This window comes from Miscanthus floridulus, chromosome 3, assembly GCF_019320115.1.
Source record: "Miscanthus floridulus cultivar M001 chromosome 3, ASM1932011v1, whole genome shotgun sequence".
NCBI lineage: Eukaryota > Viridiplantae > Streptophyta > Magnoliopsida > Poales > Poaceae > Miscanthus > Miscanthus floridulus.
This window is the reverse complement of record NC_089582.1, coordinates 144,224,601-144,250,353: the sequence shown is the minus strand read 5'-3', so window position 1 is coordinate 144,250,353 and position 25,753 is coordinate 144,224,601. Positions and strand designations below refer to the sequence as shown.

General features: G+C 50.8%; 3 protein-coding genes across 3 annotated transcripts; all 3 read left to right on the top strand.

Moving 5' to 3' along the window:
• The first annotated feature begins 62 nt into the window (after window positions 1-62).
• Window positions 63-10,059, top strand: LOC136542689 (uncharacterized). Its single transcript, XM_066535227.1, has 4 exons — window positions 63-489; window positions 9,004-9,178; window positions 9,317-9,594; window positions 9,680-10,059. Exons 1-4 carry the CDS (start codon window positions 97-99, stop codon window positions 9,785-9,787), a joined length of 954 nt encoding a protein of 317 aa, XP_066391324.1. The 5' UTR covers window positions 63-96; the 3' UTR covers window positions 9,788-10,059.
• Window positions 10,060-13,055: 2,996 nt separating this feature from the next.
• Window positions 13,056-14,287, top strand: LOC136547357 (probable carboxylesterase 18). The gene has a single exon (XM_066539316.1). The coding sequence runs from the start codon at window positions 13,108-13,110 to the stop codon at window positions 14,176-14,178; it is 1,071 nt and encodes a 356-aa protein (XP_066395413.1). The 5' UTR covers window positions 13,056-13,107; the 3' UTR covers window positions 14,179-14,287.
• A 544-nt stretch (window positions 14,288-14,831) lies between these two features.
• Window positions 14,832-16,202, top strand: LOC136547356 (probable carboxylesterase 18). The gene has a single exon (XM_066539315.1). It carries the CDS (start codon window positions 14,941-14,943, stop codon window positions 16,012-16,014), a length of 1,074 nt encoding a protein of 357 aa, XP_066395412.1. The 5' UTR covers window positions 14,832-14,940; the 3' UTR covers window positions 16,015-16,202.
• The last annotated feature ends 9,551 nt before the right edge of the window (window positions 16,203-25,753 follow it).

The following is a 25,753-nucleotide window of genomic DNA, read 5'->3' as shown; positions in this document are numbered from 1 at the left end:
GGCCTCAATGCATACAGGCTAGAACTTGGGCCGCATTTTTAAATGGTCTGTACTAGTAAGAGACAGATTGAGGAGGAAGGCCCAGGTGAAACCGGCATGGCGACGGTCGCAGCCCGCCGCCTCCTCCAGGCGCGATGGGTGGCCGGCGGGCGGTGCCGGCTGCTGGGCACGGCGGCGGAGGCTTCTCCCGGCGGGGACAGCGCGCGAGGAGGGGGAGGATCCGACGACGCGATCTACGTGAAGAAGCCGTCGGCGGCCACGGCCGTGACGACGCGGGACGAGACGTCGGTGGCGATGCCGACGTCGTTCATGACGGGGTCGGTTGTCGGGAAGCGCTTCTACCGCGACGCCACCGTGCGGCGCGCCGATGACGGCAACGGGTGGACCGTGATGTTGGACTACCGCACGCTCAAGTCGCCGGCCAAGCGGCCCCTCAAGCTGCCCTCGCGCTCGCTCGCAATGGCCATCGCCGCCGAGTGGGAGTACCAGGTCCTCATCCCATCCATCCCTTTCTCCTGCTGTATTCTTGAAATGGTCCGACAACATCAAGTTACTTTAGTGCAATGGAAATCTCTACAAGCCGCAAATTTCGTGTTGACTTAATGACTTATTCATGCATATTTGCAAGTAATTTCAAATGGTTTGGATGGAAAAAGTATCTTATTAGCGCCTGATTTGTCCTCTAGCTTAGTAGTTAGTAGTGAATTATGAGAGTTTTGCGACCATTAGTTCAGCATTTGAAATGAATTGAGTTCAGCCTTTTTATCTTAAGTATATCCATAGGGGTTAAAGAAGAGTCTGTCTACTACCATGTGTTTTATACAATTCTAACACATGAATTTTTTTGCACCATAAGATTAAGATCCAACAGCCTCCATCCTTCTTCTACCTCTAGCCTTCTTCTACCTTCAGACAATCACAAGATCACAGATCCACAGATCACAAATCATATATCACATAAAACAATTTTTTCTATGGAAGGACAAATTATAGAGCGATTGATTCCATTGCTGCCCGTTCGTCATGGGTCGTGTCGTGGGGCCACCTGACACCTGACATATTACAGAGCGATTCGCGTTCGCGTTCACGTCCTCTCTCTCTCACGGACGCGACCAGCCACCTGACATGACCACGCGCATCGTCTCTCTCTGGCGTTCGCGTTTACTGGCTTGCAGATCTGACGGACGCAGATAACCGAGGCAATGATCCGGTGACTAAAAATCCATGTGTTTTTTTGTGCTAAAACACACGTGTGTTGTATAGCATTTCTGTTAAAGAATGACCTATTTTGATGATTTCTCCAGGTCTCGAATCCTGGAGTGGCCTATGCCAATGTTTTCAGGACGGCTGGTCGAGCCTGGACACCTGAGGACCGTCTAGGACGTCCAGGATGATTAGTCGTCGTCCAGGACGATTAATCGACCCTGGACGAGTCCCCTGGTCGTCCCGGTCGTCCCCTACATATGGGGACTGATATATACCATATATATATATTATATAGTTATATATACAATATAAAATATATACCATATATATATATATACACACACACACACTAGTATACTATATGTTCTAGGCTCTACTGCTCTAGATAGATAGGTCAGCTGGCCACTTACCTGGCTGCTGCTGAGCCCTTTCTTGTCTTGTTGGCTGCTGCTGCCAAACTATGGAGGTGATGACTGATGACTGACCTGAGGAGGAGGAACTCATCTTTGTCGTACAGTCCTTCTACCTTGCACAGTTGGACCTGTGCATCCGCTGGATCTACAGGCTTGCGCGCCTGCAGCAGCAGCCGCAAGGAAGAGGGAGGGCAACTGGAAGGGAGGGAGGAGAGGGAGCAGCTAGGAACTGGGAGGGAGGAGAGGGAGCAGGCGGCTGCTGCTGCTGGACGGGAGAGGTGAGAGGAGTGAGTATGTTCTGCTGACTTCTGAGTGAGTGAGAGGCTGAGGGAGTGAGGGGTAGGAAAGAAGAGAAACCCTAATGGGCTTGGGCCAAAATATAAGACAACTAGATAGGCCCAACTCTGATATGCAGCCCACTCTCTGGCTGGACGCCCACAGCCTGGACGGACGATTAATCGCGACTGGACGACGACTAATCGAACGTCCAATTTCCTGGACGGTCTGGCCGAGTCGGATGATCGATAAGTCTCATGTGTGGCTGGTCTTTGTGGGGCTGTGCTGCTCACATGGTCCTTGTGACTGTTTTTCTGTTTTTAGGACAGCATCTTAGACTAGATGACTGTTTTTCTGTTTTTAGGACAGCATCTTAGACTAGAGGATAGCATTTTAGCTAGGACAGCATATTAGCATCTTAGACTAACATCTTAGACTACCATCTTGGCATATGCTTGGCTGGCTAGCAGCCTATAAATATGTAACCCTAACCCCTTAGGTTGGTATGGTATTTGTGTGAGCTTGTGTGAGAAATAGACAAGAAAATTGCTCCAACTCCTAGTGTCATCCTCTCTCGATGAGAGTAAGAATTCTCCTACTACCAAGAGTGAGAATTCAGCGACTAACAACTGGTATCAGAGCCGTATTATCCTGTAGCCTGAGCATCTCTTGCTCATCTTCTCTCCCAGCCCCACAACAGCCCCAGCTGTTGGCAGCACCAGCTCCTCCGGCCGCTCCTGTTCACTCCTCCCCCGTCTGAAGCAGCCCTCTCCCCACGCAGCAGTCCCCCGGTAGCGCGTCATGTCCGCAGGGCAGTCTCAGCGCTCGGTCGCCTCGAGCACGCGGCGTCGGCAGGAGGCCGAACTTGCCGCGGCAGAGGAACGCGAGCGAGCGGCGGCAGAGACCGCTGCGGCGGCGGCAAGGGCGTCGAGGCTGGCAGCGGCGGAGCTGGCAGCAGCCAGAGCAGAGGCGGAAGCAGCGCGTACGGCGGCGGCGGAGGTCGAGGCTCTGCACGGCAGCATCGGTAGCTCCATTTCTGCTGACGACACCGCCGACGCGGACCTCGAGCTACTAGAGAGGGAGGCAGCGCGAGCGCGGGCGGCGCAGTGGGTAGCCGCGCACGTCCACGAGCGTGGCGGCAGCCCAGACAGGCACGGACGCGCTGGCGGCGCTCCTGGAAGAGGCGCGCACGGCGGTGGCGCTCCTGGGGCAGCCGCGCACGCCTACGAGCGCAGCGGCAGCCCAGACAGGCGCGGATGCGCCGGTGGCGCTCCTGGAGGAGGCGCACACGGCGGCGGCGCTCCTGGAGGAGGCGCGCACGGCAACGGTGACGGGTGGAGAGCGCGGCCTTCACAGGCAGCGTGGCTCTCTCTGCCCGGATCGGTACCGTGGTTACCACGGGCTCCAGGCTGTTGTCAGGGACGTCGGTCCCGACGGTGGGTGGCCTACCCACACCAAGACCAACTACGTCGAGTGGGCTGCGGTGATGAGGGTAAAGCTCCAGGTGCGGCACATGTGGGAGGCAGTCCGATACGGCGACGTCGACTACGACCTAGATCGACGGGCGCTGGATGCCCTCATCGCTGCGGTCCCGCCCGAGATGCAGTTCTCGCTTACCAACAAGCGGACTGCCAAGGAGGCTTGGGACGCCATCGCTGCGGCACGCATCGGCAGCGACCGCGCTCGCAAGTCCACACTGCAGGCACTTCGCAAGGAGTGGGAGAACCTGGCCTTCAAGCCAGGTGAGGACGTTGATGACTTTGCTCTCCGTCTCAACACTCTATTGCAGAAGATAGTGCAATTCGGCGATGACACCTACGGCGAGGAGAGAGCTGTCGAAAAGCTCTTTCGCTGCGTCCCCGAGAAGTACAAGCAGATGGCTCGCTCGATCGAGTCCCTGCTGGATTTCTCCACTATGTCGATCGAGGAGGCGATAGGTCGCCTCAAGGTCGTCGACAGCGATGAGCCACAGTCTCTCTCGGGGCCCATCACCACTGACGGGAAGCTCCTTCTCACTCGGGAGCAGTGGCTTGCCAGCCAAGGTGACCGGAAGAAGGGGGAGCCTTCTTCCGCGACAGGCGGCCGCAAGCGTGGCAAGCCACGCAAGGCGCGCAGAGACGCCCAGGCGGGGGCGCGAGGACGTACCGAGGGTGATGCCCGCGGAGGCGCCCAGGGCGGCGCCGCCGGCAGGCACAAGCCGGCACGGGACGACGCCTGCCGCAACTGCGGCCAGCTCGGCCATTGGGCCAAGGACTGCCGACAGCCACGACGCGGCCAGGCCCACGTCGCACAGGCGGAGGAGGAGGAGCCGGCTCTGTTCATGGCACATGCAAGCATTGAGCTACCTTCAGCGGCACCGGCCGCAGCAGCTCTCCTCCACCTCGACGAGCCAAAAGCACACGCCCTCCTCGGCGATAGCTCCGGTAATAACAAGACTGACGGGTGGTGCCTCGACACCGGCGCCACCCATCACATGACCGGTCGACGGGAGTTCTTCACCGAGCTTGACTTTAGCGTCCGAGGCTCCGTCAAGTTTGGGGATGCCTCCGGCGTGGAGATCAAGGGCGTCAGCTCCGTCATCTTCACCACCGTGTCTGGTGAGCACAGGCTGCTCACTGGAGTCTACTACATCCCCGCGTTGAAGAACTTCATCATCAGCTTGGGACAGCTGGATGAGAACGGTTCGCGCGTGGTGGTTGAGGACGGAGTCATGAGGATTTAGGATCGTCGCCGTCGCCTTCTTGCCAAGGTATCCAGAAGCGCAAATCGACTCTACGTCCTTAACGTGCAGGTGACACAACCCCTTTGTCTCACTGCTCGTCGGGACGACGAGGCGTGGCAATGGCACGAGCGTTTCGGGCACCTTCACTTTGAGGCCCTGAAGCGGCTCAGTGCTACGGAGATGGTGCGAGGCCTGCCGTGCCTCGACCATGTGGAGCAGCTCTGCGACGTCTGCGTGTTGACGAAGCAGAGGCGACTCCCCTTTCCACAGTGGGCTAGCTTTCGAGCCAAGGAGAAGCTCGAGCTTGTGCACGGGGACTTGTGTGGCCTGGTGACACCGGCCACACCGGGAGGACGACGCTACTTCCTGCTGCTCGTCGACGACCTCTCCCGCTACATGTGGGTGATGGTCCTCGGCAGCAAGGGAGAGGCTGCGGACGCCATCAGGCGCGCGCAGGCTGCTGCGGAGGCGGAGTGCGGCCGCAAGCTGCGCGTGCTGTGCACCGACAACGGCGGCGAATTCACGGCGGCTGAATTCACGTCGTACTGCGCTGACGAGGGCATTCAGCGCCACTATTCCGCGCCGTAGAGCCCGCAGCAGAACGGCGTCGTCGAGCGGTGCAACCAGACGGTTGTGGGAATGGCTCGGGCCCTCCTCAAGCAGAGGGGGATGCCGGCTGTCTTCTAGGGAGAGGCGGTGGTGACGGCCGTCTAGATCCTCAACCGCTCTCCTACCAAGGCGCTCGACGGCAGGAAGCCGTACGAGGCTTGGCATGGGCGCAAGCCAGCGGTCTCCCACTTGCGGGTCTTCGGCTGCCTCGCGTTCGCCAAGGAGCTTGGCCACATCAGCAAGCTCGCCGACAGGAGCACTCCGGGAGTGTTCATCGGCTGCGCGGAGGGCTCGAAGGCCTACCGCATCCTCGACCCGAAGACACAGCATGTGCGCACGGCGCGCGACATTGTGTTCGACGAAGGACGAGGATGGGCGTGGGACAAGGTGGTGGACGACGGCTCGGCTCCGACGTACAACGACTTCTCTGTCGAGTACGTCCACTTCGAGGGAGTTGGGGGAGTAGGCGGCTCTTCTTCGGCGAGCGCGTCTACCCCAGTCCCCGAGCCTCCACCTACCCCGGCGCCTGCTACTCCGACAGCACCACACTCTCCAGCCAGGACCTCGGCTGCGATGAGTTCTTCGCCAGCTCCACCACAGCCGGCAACGCCACGCACTCCAGCACCGACAGGCACCACTCCGGACACGTCTACTCCACCACCAGCTCGTGTCGAGCACGGCCCGGTTGAGCTCGCTACTCCGCTCTCTCACGACGAGGAGCGCGTCGACGCGTACCACGACGGCGAGCCGTTGCGGTACCGTACGATGGAGAACCTTCTCGGCGACCAGCCGGTGCCGAGACCGGTGCCTCACGACCTGGAGGCGCAGTTGCACTTTGCGTGTGACGACGGCGAGCCTCGGTCGTTTGCAGAGGCCGAGAGACACGCGGCATGGCGCGCCGCGATGCAGTTGGAGATGGATACGGATGAGAAGAACCGCACCTGGGAGCTTGCTGACCTTCCTCGTGGTCATCGCGCGATCACCCTTAAGTGGGTGTACAAGCTGAAGAGGGATGAAGCCGGTGCCATCGTCAAGCACAAGGCTCGCTTGGTGGCACGATGTTTCGTGCAGCAGGAGGGGGTCGACTTCGATGACGCCGTTGCTCCCGTGGCACGGATGGAGTCCGTGCGACTCCTTGCGCTAGCTGCCCAGGAGGGCTGGCGTGTTCATCACATGGACGTCAAGTCGGCGTTCCTTAACGGCGACTTGAAGGAGGAGGTCTACGTGCACCAGCCGCCGGGATTTGCGATCCCCGGCAAGGAGGGCAAGGTGCTCCGCATGCGCAAGGCCCTCTATGGCTTGCGGCAGGCACCGAGGGCGTGGAATGCCAAGCTGGATTCCACGCTAAAGGGGATGGGCTTCGAGCAAAGCCCGCACGAGGCGGCCATCTACCGACGGGGCAATGGAGGTAATGCCCTGCTGGTGGGTGTCTACATCGACGACTTGGTGATCACCGGCACCAAGGATGCGGAGGTGGCGACATTCAAGGAAGAGATGAAGGCCACCTTCCAGATGAGTGACCTGGGGCCTCTCTCCTTCTACCTGGGAATCGAGGTGCACCAGGATGACTCTGGAGTCACGCTTCGACAGACCGCCTACGCCAAGCGCGTCGTTGAGCTAGCTGGGCTCACCGACTGCAACCCAGCTCTCACTCCGATGGAGGAGAGGCTGAAGCTGAGCCGCGACAGCACGACGGAGGAGGTGGACGCTACGCAGTACCGGCGTCTTGTGGGGAGCCTTCGCTACCTCGCCCACACACGGCCGGACTTGGCATTCTCCGTCGGCTACGTTAGTCGGTTCATGCAGCGACCGACGACGGAGCACCAGCAGACTGTGAAGAGGATCATCCACTACGCTGCGGGGACTCTCGACCACGGCCTCTACTACCCGAGGTGCCCTGGGGCAGCACACTTCGTCGGGTACAGCGACAGCGACCACGCCGGCGACATCGACACTAGCAAGAGCACGAGCGGGATCCTCTTCTTCCTCGGCAAGTGCCTCGTTAGCTGGCAGCAGGTGGTGGCCCTGTCCAGCTGCGAGGCCGAGTACATAGCGGCCTCCACCGCTTCGACTCAGGCGCTCTGGCTCGCTCGACTGCTTGGTGATCTCCTCGGCAGAGACACTAGAGCGGTGGAGCTCAGGGTGGACAGCAAGTCCGCTCTGGCCCTGGCAAAGAACCCCGTGTTCCACGAACGCAGCAAGCACATCCGGGTGAGGTACCACTTCATCCGAGGCTGTTTGGAGGAAGGGAGCATCAAGGCGAGCTACATCAACACCAAGGACCAGCTTGCGGACCTGCTCACCAAGCCCTTTGGGAGGATCAAGTTCCTTGAGCTCTGCTCCAGGACCGGGATGGTTCAACTCTCCCACAAGACGACGCACAAGACTTAGGGGGAGAATGATGGATAAGTCTCATGTGTGGCTGGTCTTTGTGGGGCTGTGCTGCTCACATGGTCCTTGTGGTTGTTTTTCTGTTTTTAGGACAGCATCTTAGACTAGATGGCTGTTTTTCTGTTTTTAGGACAGCATCTTAGACTAGAGGAAAGCATCTTAGCTAGGACAGCATATTAGCATCTTAGACTAGCATCTTGGCATATGCTTGGCTGGCTAGCAGCCTATAAATATGTAACCCCAACCCCTTAGGTTGGTATGACATTTGTGTGAGCTTGTGTGAGAAATAGACAAGAAAATTGCCCCAACTCCTAGTGTCATCCTCTCTCGATGAGAGTAAGAATTCCCCTACTACCAAGAGTGAGAATTCAGCGACTAACATCGGAGGCCCTGGTCGAGTAGCTCCAACCGTCCAGGACGATTAGTCGCGATTAATCGCGATTAATCGGACGTCTTGAAAATGCATATTTGCATGAACTTCAAATGATTTTGATGGAGACATTCTAGTTAGCGCCTTACTAGACCGTGATCTGATCTCAAGGTTTAGTTCATCCAGGCCAGTAGTGAAGTGCGAGCTCGATAGTGCTCACTTAGTATTCCTCGTCTCATGTGTAATCTGGGTTGATATCACTCTATCTGGTGGGTTTGAAATGTGTACACTCAAATTACACAAGTTTGGCTGGGTAGACACTGCTATCTGTTCCTTTTGTTTCTTCTGGGTGAGGCTAGAGGGCTGTAGATTAACTAAAAAGATTGATAAAAAATTTGAAGAAAATAAACCAAGTAATTTGAAGTCTGATACTGGAGGTTGTTCCATCATGGCAGGATATGTAGTTCATGGACCTCACCTATGTAGATAATATAACGTTTTGGTTTTATTTGTTTGTTTCTTACATCTACAACAGAAGTTGGTTAATATTATAAATTGTCAATTTCAACTCCTGCAACAGGCAAATAAATTGTATTCTGTTTTAAACCTAGGCATCGATACAAAACAAATACTACTGATTGAGCATCACCAATGTCTTTCTTGCTTGCTGCAATGGGTGAACATAACAAAACATTGTATTCCTTATTTTTATATGAAGTTTTCACTTGATAAGAAATTGATATCATCTTTTTTTGTCTCTGTTAGCACCATGATTTTGTCATCCCACTGCTTGGTCCCCCTGCAGCTATGACATTTGTGTATGTTTGAGTTCATGTCATGAGCCTGTGACATGTGCCCATTAATAATCAACCAGAGAAGTTGCAGCACGTTGCTTTCTTTTCTGGTCTACCACCTTGCATTTATATCTCAGTTATCTTATTTGCGGATGTTATATTTCATTTATTTTCTTAATTTCCATGGAATAGATACTGATCCTGATTATCTTGTTATGATAGGAATCAGATGGAATTCGACCTTTCACAATGCCTCTCATGAAGCTTGCTTGCACTGCATTGGAGAGAGTTCCTTTGACACGTAGAAAAGTAATTGATAATTTGATGAAGAAATTTCATCAAGATTTGGTATTCTGTCGTTCACCTGCTGATAGTGAACTGACCATTGGAGTTCATCGTAAGTTGTGTTCTCATGACTTTGTTTGGTATAAACGAGGTTCATATGTTTAAAAACTGTTTTAATCCCCCTAGTAGATCTATACCAGTGTTTGGTTCAATTCTTAATGTCTTATGCTTCCTGAATTTCTGTCTGTAGAAAAGCAGAAGGAGAAAATTGATCCAATTCTGGAGTGGGTAGATACTGAATTTGGGTTCAAGCCCGTTGTCTACACGACCTTCTTTGGGGGAAAGCAAGATGAGGGCCTTGCTAAGGCTGTAGAAACTGTTCTTAAGAAAGCAACTGACTGTGAGTTGGCATCTATTGATGCTATGGCTGCAGCAGCCCATTCCCTGGTGATCCCTCTTGCAATATTTAGAGAAAGGTTGGGTATTGAGGAGGCCATTGAGTTGATCAGGCTAGAAGAAGACCACCAGGTGTTTATCCCGCAACCATCATGTTCCTCTGCTGTTTAGAATTATTTGTCCTTTATTTCGTCTTAAGGTTTTTGAATGTACTCAGGTTGACCGATGGGGCTTGGTGGAAGGAGGTCATGACGTTGATATTGCCGATCTTAAAGTGCAGATGTCCTCGGCTGTTGTATTTCTTGAGCTTACATGGGGACTGTGAACGATCCTGTTTCTAATCTATATGTTGGTTAGTTGTTTATTTCCAGGCTTGTATTAATCTAATACCAAGAGTTGTAGAAAATAATTGCTGCAGGAGCTGGATAGCAAACAAAGTATATGTATTCAGCAATCAGCAGTTCTGTTGTTAGATTTTGGATTGAGTTGAGAAAATGCTGTTAAGGTATGAACTAGGGAGCCCAGCATTCCTTTGGCTTTGTACTGGTAATGCTGTGAGAATAAGAATATAATCTGCGAACTAGTTTTGCAGTGGCAGTCATGAGTAACATTCTTTTTGATGGAGTAGAACTCATTCATGAATCCCTACTCTCTCTGTCCATAAAAAAATTGTATTTTTTTGCTTTTATAGAGTCAATCAAATTAATTTTTATCTAAAGTTATATAAAAATACTAATATTCATGATACAAAATAAGGATCGTTAGATTAATCATATTTTTATAATAATTCTTTAGAGATAGATGTTAATACTATTTATTATAAAACTGACTTGTTTAAATGGCATAAATCTTCTAGTTGTATTCTTTTGTAGACATGAGTCAGTCAGGGAGCTACAGGAGCTACGTCATGACTTTAGGCGAGTTTGGACCATTGAATAGATGATATACGTGGACTTAGTGAAGGGACAGAATGATAATAGTTCCTCCGACGTTCGTGGAGCAAATTGAGAGAGAGGTACGAGTGCCTCACACGGCTCCATCCGTGCGTTCACCGTTCAGCGCTGCCTAATCCATCCTAAAATACATTGAGTAGTCACCTAATTTTAAATTTGACTAGATTTCCACAAAATAGTATTAATATTTTTACACTTAAATAGATTCAGCATAAAATATAGGACGTGGTTAATCTAAAGATACTTATTGATATTATGAATATGGGTACTTATATATATATATATATTTGATCAAGTTTTAGATTGTTTGAACTTCTCAAAATGCAAGATGCATATCTATTTTGATATGGACGGAATAGACTAGACCGGTGCTATATAGTATCCCTAGGCATTGATGAACTCGACAGGTGGCTTGGTACCGTCCTGTTTGGTAACCTCAAGCCTCAGGACACTGCGCCCCGTCGCAGGTTATGTCTGCCAAATTTCCATCTTACGGTTCTACCCACAATTTATAGAAAAGTACTAGTAATATTTGTATCTTTAAATAAATCTAATATAAAATATATTCAATGATTAATTAATCCAATGATTTTTTGTTAGGTACTATAAATATTTTTTTCTCGATCACATAAAAAAACATACTATAAATATTAGTAATCTCTTGTAAATAGTTAGAGACAAAAAGTGACGAAGAGACTACAACTCTCTTTATTCACCCATGGCAGGCTGTGCTTTTCAATTTTTCTCCTTACGTAAGTTTAGATACTACGGCCCTGTTCGCTCGGAGGAATTTGGAGGAATCTGGATAAATCTGGAGGAATCTGGAGGAATTTATGAGAGGAAAACACTGTTCCGGATAAAAAAAAAGCGAATCAAGCCAGATTTAAGGGCACACGAACGGGGCCTACAACTTCTACTCGATGTATGGAGGCATTCAAAAAAAAAAAATCCTCCCTATGGTTCTACAACTCTCTCTCTCATCTTTTGTCATTTGAAAGCATGTGCCGAGCCCTTCTTTTGCTAAGATCGTTGTCTGGCGGTTGAGGTTTGTCAATTGATTGAGGTAACAGTAACCGCGATGTCGAAAGCCATGCAAGTATGCAACGAGATTCACACCGTGGTAAAGAAATCGAGAACACAACCCCCCCCCCCCCCCCCCCCCACCCCCACCCCCACCCCACACACACAACACACACACCAAAGCGCCTTCTATGTCCTCGTGTTGTGCATGACCTTAGGGCACTCCCAATATAGAAAACCACCATAGTTTCTATGAACATTAATTGTACTATCATCTAAGTGTTTTACTGATGTGGCAAGGTAGTTATTGAAGATAGAGAGCAAAAATCATAGAAACCACATCTAAGTTAGAAACAATGTCTACATAAGAACCAAGGCATGAAGGGATGTGATTGATAGAGAATTGAGAGAAAATATATGTGATTGGATAAAAAATTATTCTGTAGAAATTATCCATTGGAACCATGGTTTATATATGTAGTGTCTATGAAAATTAATAGGTATAGAAACTACATGTAGTTTTTAGCATTGGGACTGCCCTTATCTACCTACTCCCTCTGTCCTAAAAAAAATCATTCTCGCTTCTCAAAAAGTCAGCAACTTTTAACTTTGACTAAATATATTTAACAAAATATTAATATTTATGGTACATAATTAGTATCATTAGGTAGATCGTTGAATATACTTTTATAATAAACTTATTTGAAGATATAAATGTTGCACGTATTTTCTACAAATCTAATCAAAGTTGAGAAAGTTTGACCAATACAATTTCTATAGCGACTCTATTTTTGAGATGGAAGGAGTAGCTTTTTTTTATAGAGAAAACTGCCCCGCCCCCAAGCCCCTATGCTGCTGCAGAGATCGTTGACCAGCAACACCGACCCCCGTACATACAGTATGCTCTTGTGTATACCGTACATCAGATGACTGCCGCATGGGCACTGTCCGTATTCGACGGCAGGTGTTTTCAGCGTGTGAGCGCGTGGAAGCCGACAGCCTGTTGGTTTGCTCGTAAACAATCGTAAATTTCTAGTTAGAAATAGTGTTTTTCTCTCACACTAAATCAGCCAGCAGTAAATAATCCACGATACGATACGGCCTCCCGAACAAGCTGCGAGTGGGCCGAACCACAGGTGAGCGGATGACTGACGTCGATTCCCCTTAGGTGGACATGTGGCAGTCGATAGGAGCGTGTAAGCTGAGTGGATACTGTATACATATAATTTTTTTCCCGTATCGCGGCTCCTCTGCCGAGATCCGCACGCAAATGCGGTGTGGCCTGGCACTGGCAGCAGCGACGCCATCGTGGACGCCCCAGCCCCCAGAAGCTTCGCGGCGGCCGTGCACGCGACCGCGACGCGCGCGCCATTGCCTCTGTTGACGACTTCAATTTGCCGCGCCGGCCGATCACATGGGATGGGGCATTCCCTCCGTTGCCGTAATTTCGAAAAGGACTGCCACCCCCCCCCCCCCCCCCCCCCCCCCCCCCCGCGTGGGACAGAGCACGCGCCGCCACGCCAACAGTTCAGTCTCATCACCTACTGCGCTGCCCACACGACACCCGAGCTGTCAGCTGTGCAGCGCCGCTATATATCGCGCGTCCAACTCCAGGGCGACACCGATCCAGCAAAGATACTGGCGAGCAGGCCAGAGCCAAGAACCGGAGGCCATGGCCAGCGACAGCAGCAACCAAGCAGGAGCAGCAGAAGCCAAGCCGAAGCCGAAGCCGCCGCCGCTGCCGCTATCGGTGCGGCTCCAGCTGGCCGGGCTGACGGCTGCCATCGACGCCGTGGAGCGGCGCGACGGGACGGTGAACCGCTGCCTGTACGGCGTGATCGACCGGCTCCTGAGCGCGCGCGCCAACCCACGGCCGGACGCGTCCGGCGTGCGCTCCTTCGACTTCACCATGGACGCGTCCCGCGGCATCTGGGCGCGCGTCTTCGCCCCGGCCACGGCGGACCGCCCGCTCCCCGTCGTCGTGTACTACCACGGCGGCGGCTTCGCGCTTTTCTCCCCGGCAATCGGGCCCTTCAACGGCGTGTGCCGCCGCCTGTGCGCCGCGCTTGGCGCCGTCGTGGTGTCCGTCAACTACCGCCTGGCCCCCGAGCACCGGTGGCCCGCCGCCTACGACGACGGCGTCGACGCGCTGCGGTTCGTCGACGCCCGCGGCGGCGTCCCGGGCCTGGACGACGACGTGCCCGTCGACCTCGGCAGCTGCTTCCTGGCCGGGGAGAGCGCGGGCGGCAACATCGTGCACCACGTCGCCAACCGCTGGGCCGCCGCGTGGCAGGCGTCCGCACGGACGCTCCGCGTCGCGGGCGTCTTCCCCGTGCAGCCCTACTTCGGCGGCGTGGAGCGCACGCCGTCGGAGCTGGCGCTGGAGGGCGTGGCGCCCGTGGTGAACCTCCGGCGCTCCGACTTCTCGTGGACCGCGTTCCTCCCCGTCGGCGCCACCCGCGACCACCCCGCCGCGCACGTCACCGACGACAACGCCGACCTCGCCGAGCAGTTCCCGCCCGCCATGGTCATCATCGGCGGCTTCGACCCGCTCATGGACTGGCAGAGGCGGTACGCCGACGTGCTGCGCCGGAAGGGGAAGGAGGTGCTGGTGGCGGAGTACCCCGGCATGTTCCACGGCTTCTACGGCTTCCCGGAGCTCCCTGAGGCCACCAAGGTGTTGCAGGACATGAAGGCCTTCGTCGACAGCCACAGGGCCACGCCCAAGCTCGCCGACGCGTGATGAACGAACAGACGAACTCCATTCCATTCTAGTGTTGTGTTGGTTGGTTCATCACTTGATCTATCTGCTGTCAACCCAATTATGAAATTGCTCATGTTTCTCGCGTGTATGACTATATTATTTATAGTAGTATATTCTGATCGATGATGTAGCGTCAAAACTCCAACCAAAGCGCTTTATTACCTACCTACCTGTAAAGGGAAGGGAGATCGTTCATTCACATGCTGCCACTAACCTCTGCCAGCGCAATCGTGATTGAGATCGACTTTGAGATACAGTTAGAGATGATCGAGGTGGCAAGAACAAATATCACATGGCGTCGTCCTGTTCGCCATTTCCGCTAAGGCCTAAGGCCGCCAGCCTTGTGGCCCGACTGCGCAAGGTCAGCGACGTACGTAAGTGGTGACCGTGCTTGCCAGTGCAGGATCGATCAGCCGTTCTCTCGTAATAAAAGGCTTTAATACCAGCCGAACGTGCCCATCTGGAGACAGGATTGCACCGGCAGCGACGTGATCCGCCGACAGCAACACCTCATTGAATTGCGGTGAGTGAGTAGTTTTGGCTGGCTTTGCGGTTGACGACGACCAGCAGGATAAGATCGATTCCATGTGACCATTCATTGTTGCCGTAGCGTGATATTGTGTCGAAACTTGCTAATCCGTACTGTAGACAATACGTGTGGCTCAGTACTCACTAGTCACTACTCCTGGTCTCCTGCCAGTAACGATTTCAGCCATCCCAGCAGCGAGAGCTAGTAGCGAGATGGAACCAGGCGCCGGCACCGGGGAAGGAGCGCCGAGCGCGCCGGGCAGGCCGGCCCTGCCGTGGAAGGTGCGGCTCATGCTCTTCGCCCTCAACGTCGCCAGCGGCCTCTCGATGCGTCGTGATGGCACCATCAACCGCTCCGTCTTCAGCCTCTTCGACCGCCGTGCCCGCGCCAGCGCGCGCCCGGACGTGCGCGGCGTCCGGTCCGCCGACGTGGAAGTGGACGCGTCGCGCGGCCTGTGGGCGCGCGTGTTCTCGCCGTCGGAGGCGGCCGCGTCCGCGTCCCCGCTCCCCGTCGTGGTCTATTTCCACGGCGGCGGATTCGCGCTGCTCTCCGCGGCCTCGGTCCCCTACGACGCCATGTGCCGCCGGTTCTGCCGCGAGCTGGGCGCCGTCGTCGTGTCCGTCGACTACCGCCTCGCCCCGGAGCACCGCTGCCCCGCCGCGTACGAAGACGGCGTCGACGTGCTCCGGCACCTCGCGAACGCGGGGCTCCCCGACGGCGTCGCCGTCTCGGTCGACCTCTCCCGCTGCTTCCTCGCCGGGGACAGCGCCGGCGCCAACATCGCCCACCACGTGGCGCAGCGCTGGACGACGGCCTGCGTCGCGTCCTCCTCGTCTGTGCCGCGTTCCAGTCCATTCCGCCTCGCGGGTGTCGTCCTGGTGCAGCCGTACTTGGGCGGCGAGGAGCGGACGGACGCGGAGGTCAGGCTGGACGGGAAGGTGCCGGTGGTGACCGTGCGGGGCTCGGACTGGATGTGGCGGGCTTTCCTGCCGGAAGGCGCCGACCGGAACCACCCCGCCGCGCACGTGACCGACGAGAACGCCGACCTGGCGGACGGCTTTCCGCCGGCGATGGTGGTGATCGGCGGCCTCGACCCGTTGCAGGATTGGCAGAGGTGGTACGCCGACGTGCTGCGGCGGAAGGGGAAGGCGGTGCGGGTGGTAGAGTTCCCGGAGGCCATTCACACGTTCTTCATCTTCCCCGAGCTCCCCGACTGCGCTAGGCTCGTGGAGGCGATGAAGGCGTTCATAGATGACAGCAACGCATCCTCTGACTCGGCTGCCTGACTGATCATCAACCCTAACAGGTCCCGGCGGAAGCAACGTGGACCTACTTGGCCCTATTGGTCCTCTCTCCGCGTGCTTTATCCATGTGCACGAACTGTGTACAACTATCATCATTCTTGCCTTAAAATTATTATCAGCTGTATAATTTATACTGATGTCAAATTAAGTTGGACTTATGTTTCCTTTTATAGTCTTTTTTTGGACGATGTTTCCTTTTTATAGTCACTCCATTCCTTTATAAACCACTATCAAGTCTCTCACAAATTGTTCGGTTCATTAAGGATCAGTTTGCTAGAGCCCCCATGATTCTTGAGTTTCACTTCTTAATTCCTCAAATAAAGTGGTTTTAGTGGAGGAGTAGGGTGAGGAGCAGGTGAGAATTAATTTTTAGTGGCGGTTGAACATGGAGTAGTAGGAAGCGGTGGAGAGCGGGGTTCTTTTTAGCTCACATCTCGTAATGTAAATGGAGAAGTGATCCTCGTCAGGTCTCCACCAGAATTTAGTTGCATTTTAAGTGTTTCGTAGGGTTCCACAGAATCCGCTCCAAAGAAGCTGGGAGCGGAGCTTTGCTGAACTGAACCTGAGTTCCTATTCTATATTAAATTTTATATCATCTTGCACATTATTTTGGGATTTATAGTTGCCTTTTTCCCCCTGAAACACTGTCGAAATTTATCACAGCGTTGCTCATATCTTCTAGAACTACTACTGTCCCAAATACCCGCCGGACTACCCTGCTGTTGTGCTAATATCCATCACCTCAAGCATTCCCAAAAACAAACAGTAGAACCATCACCAGTCATCTACTCATCTTAGGCATGTTATCCGCGACCTACGAGGAACTAGGTGGTTTTTCATTAAGAAGATAAATAGACACCCAAATTCAGTTCAAGACGGGACTTGAACCTGGGTGATTGGGTGCATAGCCACACGTCTCACCCAACCAGTTGAGCTAGGTTCATTTCCTTTTGCTTGTAACATTGTGGAGAAAGAAAATATAATGATATCTATTAGGCTGTTTGCAAGCTTCTTACGCAGGTGCATCGTGGAATAGATTGACAAATTGTAAATTGCACTTAAAGTGTCAAAAGACAATATGTTTTTGATTTGGTCATAATATGAGAATCATGATGCCAAAACTTGTTCTTTCTCTAGGTCACCGCCTTGAAATCTGTCAAATTTGTATCATGATCATTGGAATCGACACTCTATCGTTTTCTCTTTGCTGACGTCAATGATGATGCAGATTTTTTCGGTCATGAAGGGAAAGGGCAACTCCAACAAGCTTAGAGCTATAGCAAGGGAACATATAGAAATTGGAGGTTTAAAGTACGACATGAAAAAAGGATTTTGATTATTTTTTGTTTGAGTGCTAAGACCTATGACGTATTATCATTGGTGTCTCGCTTGGATACCTCTTGTGCATATGTTTAATTCTTTCCACATTCCTTGACGTCTTCGTCTCTGCCTATGGCTCATCTCGTATAGAGTTAGCCACTGAGCTGGGTTGGCCTTTCCATCATAGGTGTTAACACCAAGTACCTTGAAAGCCACAGACCACTAGATGGCTCGGAGCCTTTTCATGAAGGGGTGAAGTCCTGATGCGTCGGCGGAAAGTGGCGCTTGACGGGCAGCAAATCTCTCATGTTCGGCATCAAATTGCCGGTGACGCTTCATCTTTGCTTCGTAGTGTGCGGACCTGCTATTTTCGATGCGGCCGTGGACATCTGCACCGTCGTTGATGTGGTCACGAAGGTCGCGAGGGGGTTGATTGACCTCCTGGTCGCGGTTGCTACCCCAACCTCCCTAGGGGCGTGGTGGGCGGCCGTCGTGGCGTGAATGAGCTTCATAGTTGCCCCTAGATCCTCTATAGAGGTAGGGACCTCCAACTTGAGGTCGAGGGCCCTCGGCACCGTGATGCTGGCCTCTTCCGTCATGGTGGGAGCAGCGGCTATGAGCTGATGCGATGGAATAAGATGGGGCATCGTTCTGAAACTCATTGACTTGGACTTGTGCTGCTATGATATGCGCTCAGACGTTCTCGACCTCTGGAGTGTGAGGGAGTTTATCGAGCTCGTTGAAAGCGATGGCTAGATTGGTGCTTAGAGTTTGTTAGATTGGCTGGTCGCCCACCATGTCAAACACCTCCTCCAGATTACGTTGATGGCGAAGCGGGTCGTGACCATCTTCATTGGCCACTTGGGCTGCTTCTGCATCTCAGCGACATTGGCGATCGACGTTCTTCGCTAGACGAGTTTCGCGCTCATCAGCGGTTTCACCGTCCTTGGTGTCGCTGTCGTGGCTGATGTGGAAGATCATGCCCCTAAAACCTAGAGGGAAAGCAAGGCAGCTAGATGCGGTCTTAGTTGAGCCCTCGGAATAATCGTTGGGGGCTCTCGTTCAGAACATTATGGAGAGATTCGGTTGAAAGAGAGGGTTCATCCAAAAGCTAGCGAACAGCCACCATGTTGACCACGGGTGTGGGATGACCGGAGTCCGTCCGGTCGAGGATGTAGAGGTCGGTGATGTGGTCGCACTTGATGTGGTCGACAAAGAGATGGTGGATGGCGTTCTGGTATGCAGATCCCACACCCTTTAGCCCAAAGGGATAGGGCTTAGGTGGGTCCTCCATCGGGGCCTCGTAGTAGGCCAAACATAGGCTGATAGCGGGAAGTGGTCGGCGCCACATCATGTGCCCCTCTGGAGTAGTCGTGATCTCCATATCAAAATCTAGCTGCCTTGAACGATGTGGCCGAGTAGGTCGCTCGGTTGTAGTGGCTTGGTGATCTTAGAGTACGGGAAACTCATCGCTCGCTCTAGATTGATCTGAGACCGAATCCACGAGGAGCTGACATTCCGCTAAGAGGTCCGTGACCCGATCGATGGATCCGATCAAATTATCATTACTGATGGATCTCCTAACCCAGCGGCGGGGCACCAGGATCGAAGATGTCGTTGCAGGTGTTGGCGTGATTGGCGCAGGGTGATCCTGCACCGTCTCCATGATCTCCCCATTGCCGTCGAGGCTGATGACCCAAGTCATGGATCCGACTGTTAAGATCTGGCCCGGCTCGGGAAAGGCCATGGAGCTCGAGAAAGTGACCATCTGGTATGCCATGAATTCAGCATGTACACCCCCTACCTGGCGTGCCACTATCAATGAAATATGTCCGGCAGTCTACCGAGGGTTATGCCCACAGTAGTAGATGAATCGGTGGTGGTGCACGTGAGGGAGCCGGATGGTGACATAGAATGCAAGAGACAACGATTAGACAGGTTCAGGCCATTAGCTTGACATAATACCCTATGCCCTATGTCTTTGTGGATTGTATTGCATATGATCTGATCCAAACGAGGGGGTCTCTACCCGCCTTATATTGCTCGGGAGGTAGGGTTACAGATCGATTGTTTCTATCCTGATCGGTTTTACAAGATAGGAAGTTATAGATATTACGGGATCTGACATATCCGAGCAGGTTTCCTAGATCATCGAAGGTCTTTACGTAGTCTTACGAGGCATGTCAACCTATGTCATGCCTCGCACGACGTCGTCTCATAGGCTAGGCCTCCACCAGTGGCATGGCCCATGAGCAGTCTTGTGGCTAGGCCTACCCTAGTAGCTCGGCCCATGTACAGCCCTGCTGGTATTGGGGGTTATACTCCCATAGATGCACATGGTGGTTTACACTTGGTGGTGTTGGCACATTTGCTAAGGAGAAGTTGTTGGAGTTGAATTGGATCAACTTGGAGAAGAGAGAAAGGCTTTTCGGTGTGCTTCGAACTATGTGATGGCTCTTGGATTGGAATTCTACATTGATCCACTATTATTTGGATCAAATATGCAAGTTGGATGTGTAGCCCTCTGAGTAAGCTTTCCAAAATGTCTAAGATCATCAAATTCGGAGTTTGGAGCTAAGGGTTATAGCCGTTTTAGCGTTGAAAGGTCTGTGACCGAACTCTATGACCTGTGCATCTAGTCATCACCTGCAAGTCTAGTCATAGAGTCCGATTAGTGTTTTTAATGCGTCCAGGAGCGACCGGACACATGAAGTGTCCGGTCCATGATGACCTGATGCGTCCGGTCATCAAAAGAGCTCTCTAGAACCTCTCTGGAAGTCACGGGACTCTCGGAGAGTCGAGTTCGGTCGTAGGAGAAAGGTGAGTCCGATCAATTGTGCAAAGGCGCATTGGTGACCGAACACAGCCTCGACACGTTCGGTCACTGGACCTAGGTGCGTTCGGTCAGGAGTATGCGCGCGCGGGAGCTAGCCATTGGCGAGCAACGATCATCTTCAAACGGCTAGGACACGTGGCGCACGAGGAGCGACCGAACTCTATGACCGGACTCTATGACCTGCATGTCCGGTCACTGCAGCAGCAAGTCCAGTCAGTACAAAAAGTGCCCAGGGAAGGGGGTAATGGCTATTTTAGCCCTTGGGGCTATAAAAGGAGTGTGTGGCCGGTCTTTGCACATGCTTAGCACCCTTGGGACTTAGTATCCATGCTTGAGGAGTGCTAGGATATAACACCCCTAGTGTTATGAGCTTGTTTAGCACCAAAATTAAGGCATAAGAGAAATTAGCAAAACATGTTCTCGGGTTTTGAAATTTAAAGCGCACATGAAATGATAAGCGAATCTTACGTGACTCACTTTTGTGGTTGAGAGAAATCAAATAAATATCTAAGTTAATTGACTTAGTGCGTGAAAGTGCTAATGAAAATCCTAACAAGAAAAATAGAATAAGTAGTTTTAATTGTTTGGCACGAAAAACAAATTTTATAAACAAAGATGAAATATAACTTGTGTATAGTGCTTAAGTAAAGTTCGAAGAGCAAGTTATGTAGATAAACATGCAACTTTAATTTTGGAGAATAAATGTTGTTAGTTAGTGATCTTGGGAGCTCAAAAATCAAATTTGAAATGAAAATAAGCCCTTTTCGTTTAGGCGGCAAGCGCTTGAACTTATGTTTAAAGTATCATTTTTGGAGAATTATATTGAGCAAAATAATTAAATAGTGCTTAAATATTTTGTTCCTATGGTTTAGTATAAAGTATGGACTATTGCATGAAGTACTTGTTGGTTGAAGTTAATAAAGTTTAGACCTATTAGAAAAATGGTGGCAAAAGTGCTAATGGTTGTTTAGTTCAAACTGAATCCTTGCCTATTCTAAGTCTAAAAAGGAAGGAGACAATGACGTTTTGGCATTCAAATTCTAACTAAATTGTTTAAACACTAGTTTCATGTTCTTGTATTGTTGGTTGTCTCTAAGTGAGTACTTGAGTATGGTATAGGTGGTAGTGGTATTGGGTGTCACGTTGCCCTCTTAAAAATTGCCCAAACTTCGTTAAAACGTGTTGAAACCATGTTGTTGGCGCTTTGTTCGCGAACTGGCGTTCAGCATGGCAAGCTCATGTAGGCATTCTTTTATCACCTTCTCTAGTTGCTTCCTGCTCATGGCGATTGCTCCGCTTGATAGCTAGTATTGTTGGCTTTTGGTTAGGGGAATTAGTTGAACCTCAATCATGATCGTTAGCAGCTTTTGCTTTGCTTTAAAATGCGTGCATGTCACCAGTTGCTACCTCTCGGTCCGAGTTCACAGTCACTGCGCACGTGGGCACTGCTGGCGCTGGGCTTAGGCTGTGGCCAGCTCGCGTGCCTGGGTGATGCCACGCAGCACCTATGGCCTAGCGTTGACCGATCTCAGCTGGCTATGGCCTAGCTCCTGCTGCTACGTGTGCTTCATGCTCGGGTGGCTGGCCGTGATGCCGCGCGTAGGGTAAGCCTTGGCTACGGTGGTCATTGCTCGGCCAACGTGGCGCTCGCCTCACCCTTCGATCCACCTACCATGTCGACCCCCCGAGCGTGTTCCACTACTCGTCACGCCTAGGCCAATGACCCTGGTCACAATGGTGATGGGACGCCTCCCTGCCTCGCCTTGCCCTGCTAGCCGATGCCGATGGGCCCTGCTTGGGTCTAGCCACTCCAATTCAAGCATGTCGCGCCAAGCCCTCCCCTGTCTCATCACCTGTACATATGTGCTCATATTGTAGCTATCAATCAGAGCCGCCCATCTTAATTCGCTCATGCTCACTCATGTGCCTCTCCACGACATGACTGTGACAAGAGCACCACACTCTCTACCCATCGATTCGCTTAGCTCAGGGCTTCATAGTCTGATTCCTTGCATTAGTACATAGCATAGGGAGTTAGCTAGCCAGGCAACCTCGATCAAGGCCCTACCGTGCCTTGGCAAGGACAAGCTCAGATTTTCATGATCGCTGGTCATCTCATCATCGTAGTATGGCATGTTTTGGGGGTAAGTCTATACGCTTGGTCTCTGTTCAATTCAAGTCGGCTTTAGACTCGTCTTAACCCCCTGGTGTTGGTGCTTGCCCTAGCTACACTGAAGATCCCGCTAGGAGTGAGCTGACACAACCATGCCTACCTCGGTATGCTGTAGCCATTGTCGCTCGCACATGGCCAGCGCCACACAAGGTCTCTCCATCCTCATCAACGCATCGGCTGCTCTAGTGGCATGACACTGGTGCTCACGCACCTCTTCTACTCTTTCTCCATCATCCTCGTTCACTGGAACAGCAACGCCATCACCGTGAACGGTCGCCTATCATTGCAACGTATCCTAGGGCACCTCCTAGTATCCCATCGCTACCATTGTCGCCATCTAAACCATAGATGGTGGTCGGTCCCTTAGCTTGGTTAGAACAGGTCCCTTTTGCTCGGTGCGACCGTGGTTTGCCAGCGGTTTCCACGCCGTCGCATGCGGGGACGCTAGGGACCGCCTCATTGCAAAGATTACACAACTCAGGGTGCCTTGTGCAAAGCTTGAGTATGTGGGAATAGTGTTGCGCTATACCGTTTGATTGTCTAAAAACACGGGGGCTCTTTTGCTAATGCGTAGATGCGCTCGCGCAGCGGGCCAATTGGGCCGGCCGTCACCGTAAATTCAATATAAATTTGTGTAGTTGACCAAAAATTGTGAAACTAATTTTGTTAGGATCCTAAGATCATGATCTATCTGCTAGTATATCTTGTTCACCTAGTTTCATAATATTTTTAGGAGTTCGCTAATTAATTTGAGATGCTTAATATTGTTAGGATATAAACTTGTAGGAATTTTGTAATAAATTGGTGATAGTGTTGGCTCTAAAATTTCACAGTAAATTCCTAATATTATTAGGTGCTCACTGTAATTTTTGTAGCTCCATAATAATTAGTTTGCTCGAATAGCTATTGAGCCCTAGTTCGAATATATATTAAATCAATAAAATGAAATAAAGAAACACCTAGGGATTTTATAACTAAAACACTTGTGGGAAAATAGTACCTTGTTCAACAACGTAGACATGTGACCTAGTACGTTAGTCATTAGAGCTAACTTGTTAGCTTGAGAGGCGTAATCGTGTGATAAGAGTTGCAGTTGCCATTGATTATTTACGTCTCTGTGTTGCATCCACGTATATAATAGGAACGATGACGGATTCCGGAGTCATCTGGAGTAGCAGAAAAGATGATGCTTGATGATTGTGTCGCCATGATGGAATGCTAACTTTTGGTTATATCTTACCCAGGCAAGCCCCAGTGCATAACCTCTATTATTCTACACTTTATTTTATGCTTGTGCATTAAGTTTTAAGGAGTTGAATGAAAACCACTTGCATATATATATATCCTTATCCTATGAGTCCTACTAGTATGTCAGGATCATGTAGATTGCTATGCTATAGGATATGGTAGAAATCGAGTGATTACCTGTCACTCGTGAGAGATAGTAAAGATATTATTGTTGTTATTATATTACTATCACATGGAATATATATGGAGGGTAATTGGAGACTGGACGGGATGATACTTTAGATCTGGACTTGGTTAGGCATTTGAGTGAGCCTCGGATTGCACTTGTTCCGCCTGTGTCGATTAAGGACTGTCCATTGTTATGGATGGTAGTCAGGTCATTGACTTATTATCCTGAGCACATACTTGCTTATGGGAGCGGGAAGGCTCGTTGCGCTCTTATCGTGGGTTCCGGCTCTTTCCGAACCGACTGATTGGAGGCGGGGAAAGGTGAAGGTCTAAGCACCATGCTGAGACTAGGTCTCAAGTGTGGGGGCTTGGAGTCCAAGTTTGGACGGGGACCTAGACCCCTCGACAAGAGTGAAATGGGTTGGTCTTGTTTGTGCCTAGGGTATAAATGGGGCATGTGTTTCAGGGTACTCAGTTGGGATACATTGGTTAATCATCATTTCTATGAGATGGTACCGACTTGGCTATGGTCTAGCACCGTAGTAAGAACTAGAACTTAAAAGGTGATAAAATGGTTCTGATTGCTTACCACCTGCTTGAAAGTAGCATAGGTGCTCACATAGAATGGATAGTTAATGAACTAATGATGACTGCTAATAAAATTTAATATAAGGACGCACGTTTAGTAATGCTTCCGCAGATGCAATAACCCACAAGCCAAATAAGCATTGCATATCCTTAGAGTCTTTTATTTTCCTCCTGTCGGGTAAGTCTTGCTGAGTACAATCAAGTACTTAGGGTTTTATTTCTCCTGTTGTAGGTGACCAATGGATGGTAGATGACTTTTGTGTGTGGAAACCTCCTGGTGGACTCAGAGAGGATTCCTTTCATGCTACGACCGTAGTATTTATTTATAACCCTCACTAAAAGTTTTTAGAAGAAAAGTTTTATGATTCACCATTGATCTTTATTTTTGCTGTAATTCTAATCATATGTTGTTCTCCGCTGCAAGATAAAAAATGTAAACCTAAACTGTATAAACTCTTTTACATGTAAAACTGTCTTAATTTCACTATTGCATTCAACTTGTTTAAGTACTCTAATGTTGTAATGAAGTGATGTAAGAAATGGTTAAAAATGTTGTAAGCTTTGTTCTCTCATTTATGATCCTGATGGAAAAATATGGATTTTTGAGTTCTCCCATGGGGTGTGCTTGACAGAATAACATGATTTGGTGCACTCTTTTGGGTACTTAGTGTCTAATGGAAGATAAGTACTCTTGGGAGGGCATTAGATTAGGTAGTTCTGCCATAGGTAATGTTTGTGAAATGAAAGAAATGAAGTTATGTGACATTGCCTAGGTTAATAAATTTTTAGCATGACCAACTTGAATAAGGTCAGCAACATACAACAAGTAACAACAACCTTGAATTCACTATATTACCAAGCCTTCAAGTTCACAAGAATACATTACCAAGTTCACTACATTACCAAGTTCTACCAAGTTCATATGCCAAATTACAATACCATGTTTAATACATTACAATACCAAGTTCTGCCAAGTTCATATGGCACAGGTGGCTCAAAAGCACACAAAATCACACAAAAGCATAGAATTCAAAAGCTTTATTCTCTTCCTGTGTTGCTTGTAGTGCTTAGACATCCATCAGGCCCCTTTTGCTCCTAGTGCATGCGCTTGGACTGGATGTCAGCATTGAGGTAGCCTGACTCCTAGTTACTACCCTTGGGCTATCTACCACTGCTGTTTGGCCTACCTCCTAGTGACCGGGGAGTTTGGAACCCTACAAGATGAAACATGTGGTTAACATGTTTTAAACTAGTCATGCCTTTAAACTAACTAAAAAATAGTGCCAAGAGATGGATCACTTACTACATAGTTTGATCAGGAGGTGTAGGCTCAGTTGGAGTTGTCTTCTTCTTCTTACTACATAGTTTCCTCTTCTTAGATGGATCAT